This window comes from Equus asinus, chromosome 4 (genome assembly GCF_041296235.1).
Source record: "Equus asinus isolate D_3611 breed Donkey chromosome 4, EquAss-T2T_v2, whole genome shotgun sequence".
NCBI lineage: Eukaryota > Metazoa > Chordata > Mammalia > Perissodactyla > Equidae > Equus > Equus asinus.
In genome coordinates this window covers 135489843-135510730 of record NC_091793.1, presented here as the reverse complement: position 1 = coordinate 135510730, position 20888 = coordinate 135489843, and the positions used below count along the sequence as shown (strand labels likewise).

The following is a 20888-nucleotide window of genomic DNA, read 5'->3' as shown; positions in this document are numbered from 1 at the left end:
GAGAGAATCAAACGAGATGGTGTGAGAGGCAGTCAGACCAGACCAGAGGAAGTTTTAAAGGGCAGGCTTCAGACCTGAGACAGTATTTGCAGCCAGTGGCAGCCACTTGGCATTTCTGAGCCAATATCTCTGGAAGAGTAATTTGACTATGGTTTGCAGTGGTTCCCAGCTCCAGACCTGCAGACTAGTTGCATTTGTCACCTGGGGAGCTTTGTAAAAATCACAGGTATTCCTGGTCCCTCCCACACGAGGCTCCAATCCAGTCAAATGAGGGAAATCCCAGGCCATCACATTTTAAAAAATCTTCCCAAGCAATTCTGGGAACTTTGGGGACCCTGCCAAGAGTTGGGCTGTACGGGGAGGTGTTGGAAGGAAGGGGACCAGGTATGGAACTTGTTGCAATAATCTCAGTGTAAACAAAGACGGTCTGGAGCAGGGCAGCAAGAGCGCAGAGGGAAAGCGGTCGATGACACTGAACCCCAGTGTGGCAGTCAGGAGAGAGACCGGTCAGTGGGGGAAGAGTGGGGGCTACAGTGAACTCAGGATTAGGTGTGTGAGGGAAGGGTCAGGGGAGAGCAGAAGTAGAAAAGGGTTTGGCACTCACTTAGGAAGAAATCCTGGAATCTCAGGAATAAATACGACATTCAGTGAAGAAGGCACAGGCAAACTCCTCAGCTAGAAAGGAGGCAGGGGGCTGAGTGCAGCGGGGAAGAGGGGCGAGCACTGGCCGCTTCCATGAGAAAGGTGGTCTCACAGAGGAGGCACACGTGGGCCCAGTGTGAGCCCATATGGCGACACTACGGGGAAGCAGATCTCAGATCAAAGACGACACAGCTTTCTCACGGAGCTGGCCCGGGAACTGCTGGATCCGGCTCTAATGTTGGCCGTTACCATCCCAGGGAAACTCACCATGGAGAAGGCCACCAGTTCTAACAGGACTGAGCATGGTTAGTTGACACTTCGCAGGGAGGTGATGTAGGGGAAATTAGAGCTGAAGAGTGAGTAATGGTTAGAATAAAAACTTTATTAAATTGTCTGCAATGTTGTTTTTTTAGGCATACAAACTATCATCCTGGAGTTCACTCTTATTTATGTTTCCGTTGACGCCAGAAGCATCAAATGCAGCTTCAAGGAGTCCATTCCCGACATTGTCCTTAGGCCTCAGGTCACTGGGCCTCTGCTCTGGGTCCCAACTCTGGGCCCCTCTTGCCATACCCTTCCCCAGGGGGCAAGGAGTCCTCTGGGCTCAAAGGGACATTCCACTCACAGCCAGTACCCCAGACATGACTCCACTCACAGCCAGTACCCCAGACATGACTCCACTCACCGCCAGTACCCCAGACATGACTCCACTCACAGCCAGTACCCCGTCTTCTAGCCACACGCTGTGGGCACGCGTGACCTCAGAATCCTCTACCTGAAAGGCCCCTTGTGGGCCTCTGCTCTAGTCCCTCCTCTCAGAGAGGACAGGTGTGCAGCTCGGAGCTCGCCCTTAGGCCTGTGTGGTGGAAGCCAAGGGGCGGCTGTCTGGGGATGGACGGAGCTTGGACTTGGAGCTGGGTGTCTGGTCTGTGACGGCGTCAACGCAGGCCAGAGCTGCAGCGGGAGAGAAGAGAACCGGCATCTTCCGTTTGCACTCCTGAGTCGGGTCCTGCAAATGCTGGGGGCAGGTCTGTCCCTTCCTGCCAGCCCGGGCAGCGAGGTTTGGTGGCTGCAAGGGCAGCATTTGTGCCGGTCTTTGAAGTTTCCCCCTCGCCTTTCCAATCTCAACCAAGTGAACTTGGTTTTCAGAGGGAATTGTGTTTCTGCTGTAACTACTACTAAACCAGCCACAGGAATTTCTTTTTGTTGAGACCTTTTTGTTTGTGTGACTTTAAAATTAATGCATGTTCATGTAAAAAACTCACGTAGAGTTGCTGTGAAATCTAGAAAAGAGAATGAAATTACTTCATAACCCATCTGTGCCTAGATAGCTACCATGAACGTTATGTGTATTTCCTTCCACTGTTGTTCTCGCTCTGTGGATATGTGCTTATACTGTGTACATAAATAATTGCTTTCCTACAATGTGGTGTCAGTGTGCTCAATGTTTTAATTTTTTTTCACTTAAAACAAATAATTTTTATTTTCAAATTCTTTCAATATTACACAAGAAAGATTTTTCAAGATAACTTTACTTCCAATTGTATGGGTTTGCCATGATTTGTTCAAACAATCCCCTATTGTTGAACACTTATTTCTGATATTTGTTATTACAAATAACATTGTATATAAAACATCTTTAGCCTATCTCTAATTATTTCCCAGGTGGAATTGCAGGGTCAAAAAGTATACACACAGAAATTTTTAATTCCCTGGACACTCTAGTCTCTGTTGCCTTTATGAGTATCTCTTGCCAAGACTGGTGCTAAGGGCAATTCTGAAATCCGTTACTAGGAGAAACTGGCGTTTACTAAGCAGCTGCTATGTGCTTGTCACCGTGCTTTGGACTTCATGTACATCATTTGTGTGTATCAGTTAGTCTTCCCAACAACCTCCTGGAAGTGTTATCCCAATTATACCACACAGGAAGTTAAAGTTGAGTCAGGGCGGGGTCTCCAACTGGGTCCTCTCTTGCCAAAGTTGGTGTCACCATGCCGGTACCATCTTTGACTAGTTATTATTTCCTGCAGGCCCAGCACGGAGGGTCCCTTCCTCCCAGGAAGACGTGGGTTTGTGGTGGTTGAGGTCAGTGGAGGGAAAGGGTTAGAAGGACCGGGAGAAAGACAAGTGCTTCCAGAACTTTCACGAGCCCCGTCCACCACCAGCACCCTGTTAGTCAGTTTCCTCACGACGGATGAACCGGATGCACTGATGCCAAAAACAAAAAGCTGCAGACAAAAGAGGAGAGAGAGACAGACTCCCACTAGCTCTGCTCTCAGGCCTCTTTTCTTTGTGATCTGAGCAACATTTCCCTTCCTAGTCATTGGGCAGTAAGACAACTCTCAGGAAGAAAATGAGGATGGCAAAACCAGGGAATCCTGGAGTCGTAAAATACCACAGAGGTGAGAATAACAGTATTAGTAACGGTGGTGGCAGGAGTGGTGGCAGAGGCGGCAGCAGCTGAATTAATTGGAGTAGACGCTTTACTGAGCACTCAGCATGTGCCCGGTCTGATGTTCTGGACTTTACAGACGTGATATGATTTAATCCTTGTGATCATAATCTTTTACCAGTAAGGAAACAGAGGCCTGGAAAGGTTAAGGAATTTATCAAATTCTATAGCTAAAGAAAGCAGAATCAGACTAGGAAGCTATGCATTCTGATAATGGAGTTCTTGCTTGTAAAAACGACCTTGTATTGCCTGTAATTATTAATAATAACTACAACTTCCTGATTGTCTGCTACAGTCTGGTGCTTCTCATTCATTAAGGCATTTAATCCTCTCCACCACCCCTCCAGGGAGAGAAGTGGGGAGCAGGCTGCCCAAGAGAGGACCGCAAGGAGGCCCTGCAGCCTCCGGAGGCAGAGCAATATCCGCCGGGCTGCCGCCGAGCCCCAGGGGCTGGCTCCTCTGAAGGACTCCTCCTTCTGCTGAGCCCGGGGCCCCTGCCTCTGTTCCAGCCCGGGCATCTGGCCCAAATATTTCTCTGTGCTTCTTTTACCCGGTGTTCTAGCTAATTAAATGGATTCAAATAGCCTTTAAATCTATGAGGAAATTGAAAATGAAATATAGGTGACAATGGAAGGCACCTGTATTCTATAACACATAATTTTAAATAAATAATGAATATACAGATTGAAAAATGAATGAACATATAGATAAATAGATCTTATGGCCATTTGTCTAGCTTCTCCAGCTCAGGTAAATAGTCACACTAACATTTATAACAGCTAGGCCCCATAGCGGATACCTCAAACGGATTATTCCCGTCAGTTTTGTTTGCATGGCTCCCTGTCTCCATTCTTTAATCTTTCCTTCAGATGTATTTCCTTGCATGTCCCCTTTTGGCAGCATCTTAACTCTTTCTCACTTTTCCACATTCATTTTAACAATTTAGGAATCCAAGCATCTCTGCATATATAACTTCAGCAGTTTATAAGGAATATCTTTGTGGGAAAAAGATTGTATTTTTAAATTAATGATTCCATGCTGCCTTTTCTAGCTGCTCATCATAGGTTTCTTGGGGGATGTGGAAGGAGAGGGCAGAGGCGGGACTGAAACTAATGCTCTGCGGATGTTACATATGCTCAGTGGTTATTGATTCCACACAGCATGACAGATCGAAATGGCTTCTCCTCTCTTCCGCATACCATCAGTACTAATCAAAGATGGACTCACATTCAGAGAGGACACAGGCATTTATTTCACAAAAATGCTTCACGGTGGCTATGACTCCACAAAATGTGCTGACGAAATGACTGTGTGAGAAATAAACTCTCCTCTGTTTCTCTCTATCCCAAAGCTAGATGTTGGGAAGATGGCCTAATCCGTTTTGCCTTAGAATATCCTATTTGATAACCTTCACCTTCAAAAAAGCCATTAAGGTTCTACCTGTCTGTATTTCTTAGAAAAATATCTAGTTACCCTCATGGAGATGGGCAAAATGGTAAACTCTGAATCTCTAATGCACAGTATTGTGTTGTCCTTGAAACCAGTTCCACGTGATGGGTGGGAGGCTTTGCTGTTGAATCCAGAAGTGCTGGCTCAGCAGGTCAGCAGTTTCACAGTCACAGGACTAGAACTTCTCCCGCTCTCCGCTACAGGTCTGCATCCAGTAAGGTGGCATGAAGGGCAAGGAAATACACAATGTTTCAACCCAAAGGCCACCTCTCCGCCCTGGCGTGTCTCCCTTGTTCGTAGCTAGGACTCCCCACACCCCTCAAAATCGTATACAAAATCCTAGTCGTTTTTCTAGTTTGAACTAGTGTCATCAGATGGCATTCAGGATACATTTCTAGTGTGCACTCTGTGGAAGGGCGCCTGGTGGGAATTCAGTGGAGAGAAGGGGCAAAGGACTGAGGAAACCCCATAAGGGGTACAGGTCGCATGCTGCAGACGTGTGCATCCCGTGAGCAGAGGCACTGACTGCTTTTGTTGTGGACTATCTTTTCAAGGATGTTGGTATAATGAACAGCCTTGGAAGATAAAGACAGTGTCTCCCTGTGGAGGAATTAGCAGGAAGGATTACTGTCCAGGATAACAAAGATAATGTCACCTTCTGGGAGGCTTAACAGCCATGACAAAATATTTGAGTCCCTAATCTCTGGGTTCCTCTCGATAATGCAATCCATTGCACATCCAGGTGTCAACAGGCCCTCTTCACATGGCATTGTGGGAACTGGGGCTGGGGAAGCTGGCATAAATGCTAACGCTCTAACTATGCTGGTGCTGTGAAGAATAAAGTCCTTTGTCTCTGACCCAGGAGCCTTGTGTCTTCTGCTAACATCCATCAAACTGTGTCAGGCTAACTTGTTAGCTTGTAAGTAGGTAAAATCTCAGAGCCTTTACAGTTCTTGACAGTCCCCAGATGATATTAAAAAATCTTGTAGCATTGGAAGGACCAACCCTGATACAGTGGGAGTGTCTCTCACAAACGTTGGGAAAGTATATTTGGGGGCATGCTCCTAGATCTCATCAGGATCTCACTGTATTCTAATTATTCCTGTGTGTCTTTAGACCAGTGAGTCTCACCTTTATGGGATGGGGTCACAGACTCTGAGAATCTGACGACAGGTTTGTTCTGTGAATATATCCTCCAAATCACGTGTAAAATACACACATTTTGCAAAAATTTTGCACATTCATGGACCCCTTAAAGACATTAATTGATCCTGAATCAGAACCCCTGGTCTGGACTGTTTCTCCCTAACGGTAAGACCATAACACAGTATGGTTATGTCATGACACAGTAGGCTCTCAACTAATGCTTGTAGAAGGGTGTGTGGATAAATTTGAGAAAGACATAAGTCAATTAGAAGACTAAACACTTATGTAGATGATACTCCAAAACATGAAACCAAGGAGGACACTAGTTTATTGGGGGGAAATATTAATGATAATACAGGAAGTCCTGGTAATTCTCCTGGAAAAATAACAAGGAAAATGGTCTCAGGAAAATAAACGCATTCAGACGAGGTGGCTCAGAGCATGGATTCTACAACCAGATTGCCTGGGTTCAAACCCTGACTCTTCCACATGCTAGTGATGTGATCTTGGGCAGTAACCTAACCACTCTGTACTCTAGTGTCATCATCTGCACAACTGGCGTAGAGTCCCTGCCATAGAACAGTGCCTGGTACACAGAAAGCACTCAGTAAAATCAGCTGCTGTGGTAGCGTCTAGATGCTAAAGCACAGACTGTGGGCGATAAAGAAGGAGGATGCTGCTGCTGTCTAACAGACACCACCGAAACCCAGAGGGATGAGACCCACTGATGGTATCTGGCAACGTTAAAATAAACAAAACTAACAAAGGAGGCAGGAACCATAAGATCATAAAAAATCTTGAGAGGAGATCCAAGAACCTCATAGGAAAGAAGTGAGTAAAGACCATTGGGTGGGAGCTTAAGGAGAAACAGACAGAACTGCGCCTACAACTCACACCATGGGCCACAGTGCCTGGTGGAGGTACTGTCCAGATTCACGACTTCTTCTTCCCCAACTGACTGTTCTTTCACTTGACCCTCTGATCCTCGGCCTTCTTTGGCTTTTAAATCGACCTCCAGCCCCCCAGTTTTTGGCAAAATGCTGAGCCTTCTACTTCTGGCTTATTGAACTCAACTTCCACTGTTTGAACATCTAGTTCCACCATCCTCTGCAGCCCCGGTATGGGAGGTCTTCCTACCTGCAACCCCATCCTACCAGTTGAACCAACATCTGGCTCCTAGGGGCACTTGGACAACACAGGCTGCTTGGTCCAACAGAAGGTATGGATAGAGATTCCCAAAAGCAAATTACAAAACTGCAACAGACGAAGCACATAGCTGGAAAGGGAGCCTTCCATTACCCGGGTTTGAGAAACCCTACCTCTTCTAACGGAAGAGGGGCTACGCATTCTTGCATGGCTCAAACGTGCGAGGAGTCGGTGAGGGGAATGGCTATCAAACCAACCACAAAGGCTGTGACACGAAAGAGACACAGTGTTCGAGGAGGACACCTTTGGGTTCCTAACAAGAGAAGGAGAAGAATGCTGAGGGTTGCTCTTCAGGCCACAGGCTTATGAAAAGCCAATTTTGGAAAGTACAGAGCAATGCTGAACCCTCTCCCATTTACTAGAAAGCGTAAAAAGGAAACATAGCATAAATGGCATAGGAAGTCCTCAGAAATGAAATTTGGAGGATATAATTGTAAATGGGGAGAAGTAAGGAGTGGGGGGGCATTGTAACCAGATCATTCTCTGATCAGCAAAGAGAAAGAAAGGACATGAATAAATGATTCAAGTAATGGGGCAAACTGATGCCAAAGGCAAAGTGTGGCGCAGAGCGGTGTCACGTCGGCTGAGCACCAGACAGATATATTCTGTCGAAAATACCATCAACCGCAAAATGTGTCAGAGAATAAATATACTGTTCAGTGATGATAGAGTCATCATCAGAGAGGTGTCAGAGAGAAGGAAGAATCATTTTATTCCTATCTTTGCTTCCATGTTTCTCTCCAAAGGAATGCTTGGGAAGCTGAAAGCAGCATACACACACAGTTGAAGACTTGAAGCCCAAGATACGTGGAGATTTGAAGAGCACACTTTGCCTCTTTAAACTTGCTCAAGTGGTCCAACAACGTTCCAATAACATTGCAATTGCCTCAAAGTCACCCACACAAGGACTGTTTCAATAAGCATATGCTACCCAAACATACATTACACTAAAATGATCAGAAACAATTGAGATGGTGCCAAGAGTGTAATAGTCATGTGGAAAAATCACTTCACACTCTAGCTGGCTGCCTCAGTTTCCCTTCCTGCTAAAGAGGGATGGATAATACTTGCCAACACTACTCACGGGGCATGGATCATAAAGATCAACAAGTAAGCCTTTCTCACGCCCTTTGGCCTGACTCCTTGGAGGCAGAACCCTGGCCCCCTGCTGCTCTTGTCAAGGGCGACACTCATTCCACAGTGTGAGAGGCTCCTGGTTCACCACCCGAGGTTCCTGTCAACTGCTCTGTGGTGGGCTCCAGGTGGTTCCAGAGGAGAGTGTAGACGCTCACCACTCGGCCTGGGTTGCAGAAGCTCCACTGGGTGTCGTGACCTTTCGCAATCCATTCCTAAAAGCGGAGAACACAGAGGTCCAGCCTGAAAGCTAAGGGGTGAGAAGGCCTCAGAAATGAAACAGAGGCTTCTGATTGCTACAGCTGCAGGTGGGCCGGCCGGTCAGGTCCCAGCTGGACGTGCTGTTTGTTCACACTGAGATGTCGAGGGAAGTTCAGGGAAGATTTGACATAGAGGCAGTTGGGAGAGGAAGTCCTCCAGTCGGCCCAGGGCATGACTTCAAGGACACAGTTTGGGTTCAACCACGACCACAGACACCGAGATTATCTGCCGTGATTTTGTTCCTTCCCTCATTCTGCTGCCGCTTGGGGAAAGAAGAATTTGAATTGGAGGGATTTATTGCAAAGCCTTCTGTCCATGAAGAGAGCTCCAGCTTCTCCACTTATTCCCTGTTCCGACCTTGGAGGGTTATGGGGAGTTTCATTCACTTTTGGACATTTTTACTAAGGTATCTTGAGTACATGTGTTAAAAGCCCTATATAGACTCGGCCCCGAGAAGAACCTGCCCGGCTGTGTGCCTCTGATGGTGTGAGGGGCTTTGTGAGGCGAAAGGACAAACAGCTGGTGATGTTCCCTCCTCCTGGCCTTTGGCCCAGCCGTCCGCCTGCAACGTTTACGCAACACCTACTCCTTATGGTGTGGGGAGGTGTTTTTAGAACAAGACAGAATCTTGGCCCCTAAAGGGTTTTATAACTTAGTTCTGGGAATATTCAACATAAACAGCCTTGATTAAGGATGATTACATAGCTACAAATGCCAAATTCAAAGATCCAAGTCACGAAAGTATTTTTTTCTGGCTAGAATTGGCAGTCCAGCTATTTACACAGACCAAACATAGAACATCCACCCTTGTTTTTCCCATTTTATCGTAGAAAGCAAGACCAATGGGAATTGTCCCTTTTCCGTGTCTTTGTTTATTGCACCCCAGGCCTTCTGGAGGGAGGGCTCCTCCCCTAGGCTGAGATGGTCTGCAGAGACTCAGACAGGGCCTCACTCCCTCTGCACCACCTCCCCTGGCATTTTTACGAAAACGTAATAAGCTTCAAATAGTGACAAAGAAAGCTGCAGAAGGAAAAAAGAAATTAAGAAAAGGGTAACATTTACTCCCATAAAAAGGACTGAGACCTTCATCTGTCATCTTTGTCCTCTAAAACCATCAGCCACGGCCCAGACAACTAAAGAAGCCACCTAAATCTATGCTTCTGCTGCACTCATCGACGCGTGCCTTTACCTCAGTGGAGGGAAGCCTGGTTTTGGTGCTTCCTGCACCTTCTACGGTGGTGACAGCGGCCCCTTAGAGAGAGCAGACGGGCACCAGGCAGGCGGTGACAGAAAAGTGACTTCAGAGTTTGCACCATGAAGCCGAGAAGAATCGGCATAGTGACAGCAGCAGTTTCCAAAAAGAAAAGGGAAAATGTATTTAGGTGATTATTATAGTAATTAATTTGGCATGAATACAATTAGTCGAGTGCATATTAAAGCTGGGCCATCACATAAGTGATTTTGAATTTGAATATGGCTACCTAAAAGTATGTGGAGAGAATGGACACAAACAGGGCACTGACCATTTAGTTTCCAAGGATGCTTTACAAACTTTTCTTTTTTTATATTAAAACCAATCACCATCTCCCAGGATCCTTTCCTGGATGCTGGCTCCCATTTCGTGCCTCCTTGCAGGTGTAGACATGCTTTCTGGTCTCCAAACCTGTCCCAGGACCAGCCTACAGGGGGCACCTGTCTTTACGCTGGATTGCTGGATTGAAGTTTGGGAATCAGTCAGAACAGCCTCCAGGAGGCAGAGCTGTCAGCCACACCCTGGGGCTCAACTCTGGTGAATTTATGCTGATTCCAGCTCTCCAGAGCTCCCACTTGTCATCACTTATTTCCATGGAAGGCCCTGTGCTCACAGCTGGCCAGGCAGCTGAGGGTCCCCATAAACTTAAGTTTCTCAGAGTGAATCAGGTGTCTGGGAGTGGGGCTCAAAAAATCCACATTTTAAACAAGATCTCCAGGTGATCATTATCCTTGCTTGAATACAGGAAGCATAGTCATATACCCTTCCACCCGCAAGACAAGCCACTTACTTTACTCCCATCCCACCTACATTACAAAAGTTTGTCATGAGGCATGACGGGAGGAAAAAGTTCTACCAGTTCAAGGGAGATTGCAAAGTCTCCAAAGCTTATTTGCTTTGCTCTCCCCTCAAAACAAAAGGATACAGTTCATTCTCAGGTAGAACAATAAATTTACTCGGGGTCTGAATTCCTCTCAGTGACCTGTGCAGAGGAAAGGATTACAGAGAGGGAGGCAGTTTTCCTGCAGCCCCTTATTTCTGAATCATAAGAACCATTTCAAATATGTTTGTTGATCTTGTGTGTTGAGTTCATCAAACAGCACTCTTTGCAATTATAAAATTACATAACACGCATTGTATTTGGTTTTATCTTGGCAGGACAAATGTTTGGCTTTGTTTCAGAGGACAGCCAACAAGGGTTCACATTCTAACACAATCCTGGTTTCAGGAAAATAATGGAAGATTACGAAATATTGAATATTGTAAACTTTTAAAATTCTTGAGTTCATGCAGTTGAATAAAAGAGTTTTAATTCTCACCACTACCTGCAAAACATACTCTTTGTTCTGTGTTTTTCCCTCATAATTGAAAAGGTAAGAAAACAAGATCTTGGCAGCGGCAGATGAATAGCGTTATTTCAACATCCATAGGAAAAAATCCTCACTTCCCATTAGTGAGGGGATTCTAGAAGACTGGCCACCTCTTAGGGGAGGAAACACGGCCCAGGGGAAAGAACACAAACTTTGGGAGTAGACAGGTGAAAAGCAAGAGCCCTCTAATGCTGCTTGCTGCGTGATCTTGGGCACATTACATAACTGCCCCGAGCCTTCGTTTCTTTGCACAGCCCTACGTGGAGTGCGTGGCACATGGCACCATGATGCTCAGTTTCAACCCTATCCTTCCCTTTTTGTTAACGGTGCTGAAAACACAATACCGGGTTGCCCTTCAGGCACAGTGTCAAGGACTGTGAAAAGCAAAGAGCACGTTCCATCCATGGATTATGTCTTAGCTGATTCTCAAGAACTCAAAACAAAAGTGGGACCAGAAAATTATTTTGCTCATTCTCTTAAGTGATTTAAGAATCCCTGCTTAGAGGAGCAATGTATTAAAATGTAAACTAACTGAAATTTGTTCCTAGGTTTCCGGTATGACTTCTATTCTTGCTGGGCAAAAGTTTTATAATTATTTGCAAATGATCTAAAGATTTTACACTCAATTTGTGCATTGTAGCGGCAGTGGTAGTGGTGGTGGTGTAGATGTTTAAGGAGACAGAGCCGGGGGAGGAAGCAGGGAAGAAGAGAGTGATGCAGACGATTGGAATAAAGCAAAGTCAGCGCCTTCCACCTAAATGAATTCTAATGCAATTAACCACATGTAGCCGGGGACATCAATATTATCAAGTGCTTTTCATCAGGAATCGTCATGACTTTTTTTAATTGCCCAGTTTTCTTTTTAACCTTCCTCTTGCTTCTTCTCCCCAAAGCCCCCGTACATAGTTGTACATGCTAGTTGTAGGTCATTCCAGTTCCTCTGTGTGGGACGCCGCCACAGTGTGGCTGGATGAGCGGTGTGTAGGTCCGTGCCCAGGATCTGAAGTGGGGAAACCCTGGGCTTCTGAAGCAGAGGGTGGACTTAACCACTCAGCCGTGGGGCGGCCCCCCAGTACCTTTTACAAGTGGACTCAATCCCTGTCGCCAGAGAACTACAGATGCAGATCGAGGTTTGTCATCGTCACAGAGCAAATCGCCAGCTCATACACCCGTCACTTCAACGTAATACCTTCTTTCTACCACAGTCTCTCTCTCACATAAACTTAGAAATAGCAGTGTGGGAAACTTACCTTTCTTCCATTCACAAAGAAAACAAGTCCATCTGACTCCTGAGAATGAGACGTTAGGCCATAATTGGCTGAAAGTCGTGACGTCGTTGTGTGGAAAGAGGTTGTGTCCACCTGAGAGACTTGCTGAGAGCCCCCGAGGGAGCGCGCACAGCGGCTGGAGGGCAGCCCCTGGGTGACTTTGGCCTGCGCTCTGAGTGTGTCCCTCCCGCCAAACCCTGCCTGTCTGTGCCCCCAGCCTTCTCGTCTCCCCACCTTCCTCAGCTGCCCCCACTCTGCTCCTCCCTCAGGCCTGTCTGGAGCTTCAATCCCAACCTGGTTCTTCCACAGGCGCCCTTCTCCCTGTCCTGCGGCGGCCCCGTGGGACAGGCTGTCCTCTCACAGCAACAAGAACCTTCTTCAGTAAGTGAAACGGAACTAAATTATGGAGACGCAACGCGTTCAGGCAAGTTCTAGGTGTTAAATGTATTTGTTTATTAATTTGTTTTAATTACAAAACTAATGCATATTTTAAAAATAAAAAATACAAAGTATAAAAAATGAAAATCCTTCTTCCCAATTTTCAGTTTTCAGAGTTCACTATTATGACCGCTCTGTGCCCATACAGAATTTTCCCATGCACAACGACTGTATATGCATATACACGAACGATTTTTATTAGTTTCTAAAACTGAATTCAAACTATTCATACTATTTTTTTTTTTAAAGATTGGTACCTGAGCTCACAACTGTTGCCAATCTTTTTTTTCCTTCTCCCCCAAGCCCTTCAGTACATAGTTGTATATTAGTTGTGAGTGCCTCTGGTTGTGGCATGTGGGACGCCACCTCAGCATGGCCTGAGTGGTCCATGTCCACTCCCAGGATTGGAACCAATGAAACCTCCGGCCGCTGAAGCGGAGTGCACGAACTTAACTTTTTGGCCTTGGGGCCTGCCCCAATTCATACCATTTTCAATTTGCTTTTTTCAAGTTTCATAGGCTCTCTGTGCCTCGAATGCCTCACCTGTGAAATGGACAGAATGATAGCATCTCCCTCAGGGTTGTAGCAAGCATTAAATCAGCTAATACCCGTGAGTACTTGCAACAGCACCTGGCACCCAGTAAGTTCCGACTAAATGTTAACTATTCTCATTATGGCTATTATTTATTAAACGGCCCCCAGTGATTTACATTGAGTCGTTTCCCACTTTTGACTATTACAAATAACGCTGCAAGGAAAACCCTTGGGCTTTAGCTTTGCACATTTGAGCAAATATTTCTGTTGCACAAATTCGTAGAACTGGAATTCCTGGGTGAAGGGCATGCACACTGCTAGGTCCCACTATAGGCCTTCCAGAACGTGCGCACTAGCACGCCGAGTCACGTATGAGAGAGTGTCTGTTTCCCCACAGCCGTTTCCAACACTGACTGTCAGCCATGCTCTCCATGTTTGCTATATGTCGGGCAAATGACACTGACAGTTGGCATTTCTCTTGTGATTGTGAGGTTTTTCCATCTTGCTACACATTAGTGGATATTTGATTTTATTCTTCTGTCCTTGACTGTTTCCTCCTATTAGGTTCCTGTTGCTGTGAGAGGACAGCCTGTCCCACGGGGCCGCCCCAGGGCAGGGAGAAGGGCGCCTGTGGAAGAACCAGGTTGGGATTGAAGCTCCAGACAGGCCTGAGGGAGGAGCAGAGTGGGGGCAGCTGAGGAAGGTGGGGAGACGAGAAGGCTGGGGGCACAGACAGACTGGATTTGGCGGGAGGGACACACTCAGAGCGCAGGCCAAAGTCACCCAGGGGTTGCCCTCCGGCCACTGTGCACACTCCCGAGGGGGCTTCTCAGCAAGTCTCTCAGGTGGACACGACCCCTTTCCACACAACGTCACGACTTTCAGCCAATTATGGCCTAACGTCTCATTCTCAGGAGTCAGATGGACTTGTTTTCTTTGAGAATGGAAGGAAGGTAGGTTTCCCACACGGCTATTTCTAGGTTTGTGTAGAGAGGAGTCTGCATTTTAACACGCGATATAAAACCTTCACTCGCTGTGCCGGCTCCCGGTTACCCATTCACGTTCCTTTTGTCCCCAGTCTCCCATCTTTCCCCTTCCAGGTCCTGCCCAGCTGGCCAAACCATTCGCTCCTACCCATGAGTCTGTGTCTGCTCTATCCCTGGGCTGCTGTGCTTTCCATACAGAGTGGATAACCAGGTGCATTATGCAAAGCTCTGCCCCTGGGGAGAGTTTCCCTCACGGCCTCTGAGTGGGGCTCTGGTGCAGATGCTGCCCGTGTCTGGCTTGTACGCACATACTGACCCAACTCATTTGTGAGCCAGGCTCAGACTCTTTCTTTCTCTATCAGCTTGTCATAAGGGACCTCTCACCCCACCGTGGAGCCACAGGTATGATGAGGGGAGGGACCTCTCACCCCACCGTGGAGCCACAGGTATGACGAGGGGAGGGACCTCTGACACGACCACAGAGCCACAGGTATTACCAGCGGAGGGACCTCTCACCCATCATGGAGCCACAGGTATGATGAGGGGAGGGGCCTCTCACCCCTCCGTGGAGCCACAGGTAGGAACTAGGGAGACACGCCGATGCAACAGCAGTGGATGGCTGGGGTCTGGTTACCTGCTCACCCAGGTTGCTTTTTCCTTCCACACCTGCTCACGCGTGATTCTGGATGCACCAGTATCATCTTCCCTTATTGCTTCTGAGCTTACTCGATTGCATTTTAACAAGATCCTTAAGTTACCTGTGTGCATGTTAAAATTAGAGAAGCACTCCTTAGTAGCAGACAAACATAAGGAGAGGTGGAAGTGACAGCGCCTTCCTGCCAGAGGACACAGGCAAAGGCTCCAAGGTGACAAATAGAACAGGGAACCCGGGTGGCAAAGGGGAGAGGGTCATGACACAGGGCTGCAGAGACAGGCAGGGGCGGATTCACTGCGGTGCGTTGGCCTCTGCGGGACCTGGGGCAGTGTTCTGTGGGAGGAATGGGAGCTGTGGGAAGGTTTCAGGCAAGGGCGTAATGTGATCGTTGTGTGTGTCCATAAATTTGTATATTACATTGGCGTCGATGTGGAGATGGTTTGGAGGGGAAGCAGAATGAATGCAGGGTGATCGTGAGGAGACGACTGCAGGAGTCAGGGGAGAAACAATGGCGGCTTGGAATAACATAGTAGCTATGGAAATTGAGAGAGACAGAGGCAGACTTAAGAAAGTTCTCTGAGGTGGGCTTGACAGGACTTCGTGGCTGAGCAGAGGCGCACTGAGAGAAGGCAGCGGCTCGGAAGACTCCCCTGATTCTGGCATCTCGTGGTGGCTGTACTGACAAGCAGATCTGTTTGGGACACACTGAGTTTAAGGTGAGTTTGAGACATCCAAGTGGCAATGGAAGGCAAGTGTTGGGTTGTCAGAGCTGGATCCCAGGTGGGAGAGGCCCAAGTGACAGGTAGAGAATCAGGCGTCATCCCCAGGCACGGAGAGGAAGGTCACCCGCAGGGAGAGGTTGGGAGACATAAGAAACCCTCAGCACCCTCAAGAATTCCAACATTTATAGACGTGGGGAGCAGGAAGAGGGGGAGGAGGGGGTGGAGGAGACGGCAAAGCGACAAACGGAGGCACCCACCAAAGAGAGGGGGAGAAAGCAGGAGAAACAGAAACCTTGGGGAAGCTGGAGAAGCTGTGAGCATCCTAAGAACTTGCCCTCCCACCATCTGGGCCAGCACAGCATCAGGTGAGCCTTCCACACAGGTCCGTTCCTGCTATTTCTCGGCATTTCACGCAGATCAAAGGCCTTCGTCCTCACAATGGTCTCAGGGTTCTGTGCTACTGCCCCATCCCCAAGTCTGCTCCAGTCACACAGGCCCCATTGCAGTCCCAGGAACAGGCCAGGCACCCCCTGCAGGGACGCTGCTCTCCCCAGCAGGCTCCTCCCCCCGTGCCCATGGCCGCTGGGCTCACGCCCCACCACCCTCATTCCCCACTCCCTGCCTCCCTCCCGCTCCACGGGCCTCACCCCGCTCCGCAGTCATGCATTCCCTCAGCCCTCGCCAGCACCCATCATTCTCCACAATTCACTCACTTATTATGTTTGTTATTTCCTGACTCCCTCCCTGACCAGAATGTCATCGTCACAAGGACAGGAGTCTCTGTGGATTTGTTTACTGAGCTATCCTAAGGGACAGGAACAGTGCCTGGCGCATAGTGGGTGCTCCTTAATGATCTGTGGTATCAACGAGAAAAGCTGCTCTTTACAGGGATTTAGAGGAACCATGTGCAACCATAACAAGGATGACCTTGGTCTCTAGTCTGAGGCCATTGAAGAGCCACTGCCATCTTCACCTGGCTCTGGGACAAGGGTCCCTAGTGGGGAGTGTGCAGGGAGAAGGGACCCCTCAGTGTAGATCCCGTGGATGGAAATGCAGTGGCCCAGGGAGGATGTCTTGCTATTTAGCCCCCTTTGAGGGTTCCTGTCACTGAAAGCCATTGGGATAAATTTCTTATGATGCTCACAACTTCTCAATCTTTCCCACATTTACCATTTCTCTCTACATATCTATTTTTTTAATTGAGATATAATTCACACACCATAAAAATCACTCTTTCAAAATGAGCAATTCAGTGGTTTTTAGTATATTCGCAGATTGTGCATCTTCACCACTATCTAATTCCAGAACATTTCCATCACCCCCAAAAGAAACCCAAGACTCACTGCAGTCACCTCCCCACTTTGTCCCTGGCAACCACCAATCTGCTTTCTGTCTCTTTTCTGGGTGTCTCAGAAGGATGGAATCGTACCACATGTGGCCTTTTTGTGTCTGGCTTCTTTCACTTAACATCTTCAAGGTTCATCCATGCTGTAGCATGTGTTAGTGTGCCATTCTTTTGTATGGCTGAATAATATTCCCTTGTATGGCTATACCAATTTTGTCATCAGTTGACACAGTTGGGTTGCTTCCACGGGTGGCTATTATGAATAACACTATGAACATTTGCGTACAAGTTTCTGCGTGAACATATGTTTTCAATTCTCTTGGGTATATACCTAGGAGTGGTCATATGATAATTCTGTTTAACTTTTTGAGGACTTGCCAGACTGTTTCACACAGCATCTGCACCATTTTCATTCTCCCCAGCAGTGGATAAGGGTTCCAATTTCTCCACATCCTTGTCAACACTTGCTATTGTCCATCATTTTGATTCTAGCCATACTAGTGTTGTGAAATGGTATCTCATTGTGGTTTTGATTTGCATTTGTTTAATGACTAATGAGTTTGAGTATCTTTTCAGATGCTTATTGGCCATTTATATATCTTCTTTGGAGAAATGTCTATTCAATTTCTTTGCCTGTTTTTAAATTGAGTTATCTTCTTTTTGTTGGGTGGTAAGAGTTTTTTAATATATTCTGCATATTAAATCTTTATCAGATATGTGGTTTGCAAATATTTTCTCTCATTCTGTGGTTTGTCTTTTCAATTTCTTGAAGCATCTCTTGAAGCACACACACAAAAAGTTTTTAGTTTCATAAAGTCCAATTTATTAATTTTTTTATTTAGTTCCACAGACTCTTTAGATCCAGTGCCTGGATCCCCTCTGACAAGAAAAGGAGGGTGATGGCAGATGGGCACAAATGAGAAAGTGACAAATTTACAGTCATACTAATAATACGATTATTTAGAAAATTGCCTTTCACCAGACAGTATAATTTCTGTCGGTGGATACAAGCCAAATACAGATCACATACAAGCCATCGTCTTCTATTCCATTCAGCTGGATGGATTTATGGCACCAACTAATGGAAAATATCATTGTAGAGAAAACCAGTTAGTATTCATGCCACTTAAAATATGATTTCTAAATTGCTTAAGCATATCTGTCAAAAGCTCAATGGAACATTTAAGATCAGCGTCATATAAAAGCAATACTCTGTGAAGTGATTTCTGAACTGTGAATTTGTGTTTCAGACTTAGCATCTTAGAGCGCAGAGACTGGACAGATTGCTGTGTTGGAAGAGTCAGCCCATTTCCCCAGAAGTTTGTATCTGAATCATACGGGTATATTCCAAGGAACATAGGATCCAGGTTCATCTCTTGGAATCTAGAATAAAAGAACAAATTTGGACGTTGGCAACTTGGAAAATGGTCGTGAGAGGTAAAAAACAGCAAAATATGAAATAGGATAAAAAGCACCCAGAAGGCAGGCAGGACAAGAAGAGGTTTTGGAAGGACAGCCTGAGAATGTGGAGGGATCCAGGAGAGGAGCACAGTGGGCAGGGCAGCCGTGAGAGTCGTCATCTCACCCTTGAAGGGGGACAAATGAAAAGGGGAGTCAGTCTCTGTGTTTCTCCAGTGTGAAGATGTGACTCATGGGGCTCAGGGAAAGCTACGGGGCACTGCAAGGAGCCAGCAGAGGAGGGAGTGGAGCAGGGGGCTCTGCCTCCAACATCAGGAATGACTTGTCTGTGGTCAGAGAGGTCACTGTGATCCGGATGACTTCCTCCCACAGTTAAAGATCCCGTTGCCCAAAATGACCAACGAGAGCTGAGAAGTTTGCTCCGCAGAGGCGCTGCTTGGCAGGGGGGTCAAAGGAGGGATGCCTGCCATTGGGCCTGAGCCAGAAAGAGCCCTTCTCACTCTGCCTTCAAGTTGGGAACTGCACTCTCCCAGTGCCTGTTTGTGGTGGAGTGACACAGGCAGGTGGAATGGCCCCTACATCCTTGGCCTGAGGGTCTTAGGTTCAGAGCACAGTTCCTACACTTCTATTCCTGACACGGTGTTCTGGGAAGTGACCAAAACAAGGGAGGAACATATAACTGACCAATGAAGAATGAACCTTCTTTGTTCAAATGCTGTAGACCTGAGCCCTGCGGTGGGCCAGGCAGGGCCAGGCTGATGACAAATGCAATCCAAGGGCCACTCTGCTTTTCTCCTGCTCGAATGCCCTTTTCTTCCATGGAAAACCACCATGGTGGGTTCATGAAACTGACTACAAGGACAGGGGACAAGGATTTAGAATCTCGAGAGCAGAATGTACCATTTTTGTGAACTTATCTTCACAGGCCATTCTAATCTTCTCCGGGGTCAGTGGACTATCGAGCTTCAGGGGTCCAAGCAGGCCTCTCTCCTGTCGCGCTGCTCTCACCGCGTCGTGGATGGCGAAGAAGACCGAGCACCCCAGGAACACCCCAGGCTCTCCCAGACCCTGGGGGGAAACAAGTCCCCTAGATTACAACTCTTTCTCTGTATACACACGTACACATGAATCCACAGGTACACACTGTTTGTACGCATACATAAAATATTAAATATTCTATATGGAAGTTTTTCCTTTAAAAAGAAATTTAATATTTTAACCCAGTATTCTCATTCTTAGCATTCCAGCCTAAGGAAATGATCCCAGATGGAGAAGGCAGATATAGGTATGAAGATGATTATTGCAAAACAAAAAATCAGATACAACCTGAGGGTGACAGCAGTTTGTTAGGCTCCAAGATCCAGAGTATTTTTTTTTAATTTATGATGTTGTTAAATTACTTTATAATTAAAATGTTTAATAGGGATTTTTCTTCAATAATCCTGGTAAAAATCCCAAATGACCAAGAGAGGAACGGAGCCCCCTCCAGGGTATCACACAAACGCGCATTTACTCCTCGCGCTCGGCTCACCTTAGATGAATACAGCGTATTTGAGTTTTGAGACGGAGGCAGAAAAGAAACGTGCAGCTCTGTGGGGACGTCAGAGACGGCCGGGATTTTATACTGGTCGGGGCCACGAGTGTACAGAACTCCCTGAGGAGAATACTTCAGCTCCTCGATTGTGTAGAGGCCCATGCCTTGAATAAAGGCGCCTTCAATCTGAGGCAAAAAAAAAAGAGATTCCACAGGTGAGAAAATATAGTCAACAGCGGCATTTCACTTCATGCGGTTTGTTTAAATTTATAAAATACCGCTTAACAGGGTTTTCAGCGTGTCCTGGAGCATGTGTGTAAATTTACTTAAAACGTTACCTAAAAGCATTTCTGAACATCTTATTCTGCACTAAGTTCAAAGTCAAAAGACTTGAGTTCGAATCTCAGCCCAGAGCCCAACGCCCTCATTTCCCTGCCCGGGAGGCAGATGAAGCCCCCTCTGCGGGTCTGTCCCCAGACCCAGCACAGGTTCTCTCAGGGCTCCAGAATCCGGTCCTCTCATCCACTACCCTTGCTCCTGAGCTGGCTGGCCTCACATCTCCGGACTCAGTTTCTCTGCTTGTAACATGAAGGGTTTGGACTGTGTGCTCTCTGAGCTTCCCGTACAGCTTTAAATGCTCCAGTTCTTAGATGTCAGCACGTGGCCAAACTACCTTTCCACACACTTTTCTGACTCCCGGGTCTCTTCTTCCTTTACTTCCTTCCTGTGGCCACATTTTGTCCACCCCACTCTCCATCCTCACTTCCATCTACTGCCAGAGGTGTTCTCCTCCACCACGACGTTAGATGACTCTTCCCACAGGTCCAGACCACTCCCCAGCACAAGTCACCTCCACCTGCTAAGTGAGGTGCCCGTCCTTAAAGAGTCTCTTGCCAATTATTTCAAATTGAAATAAAAAATGTCTGTGGACAAAACGGACTACCTGCCAATGCTACTGCTGTGACTGTGCGGCCGTGCTATCCTAGTCCAACTTTCCGCTCCCGGATCTGGAGCCCGTCCTCCGCCCGAGGCTCAGCACTGGCACGACATTGTCCTTCTACGAGGTGTGGGGCTC

At 47.0% G+C, this 20888-nt stretch overlaps 1 protein-coding gene across 2 annotated transcripts in view; it reads right to left on the bottom strand.

The window, feature by feature from the left end:
• Positions 1 to 17659: 17659 nt before the first annotated feature.
• LOC106825581 (aldehyde oxidase) overlaps positions 17660 to 20888 on the bottom strand; it is a 72894-nt gene continuing 69665 nt past the window's right edge. For both annotated transcript variants that reach the window (XM_044768488.2, XM_070508338.1), the window contains 3 exons: positions 19811 to 19999; positions 19180 to 19347; positions 17660 to 18243 (listed from right to left, as the gene is read on the bottom strand). In XM_044768488.2, coding sequence (XP_044624423.2) covers positions 18193 to 18243; positions 19180 to 19347; positions 19811 to 19999 — 408 coding nt within the window. In that variant the 3' untranslated portion in view covers positions 17660 to 18192. The remainder of the gene's footprint in view (positions 18244 to 19179; positions 19348 to 19810; positions 20000 to 20888) is intronic.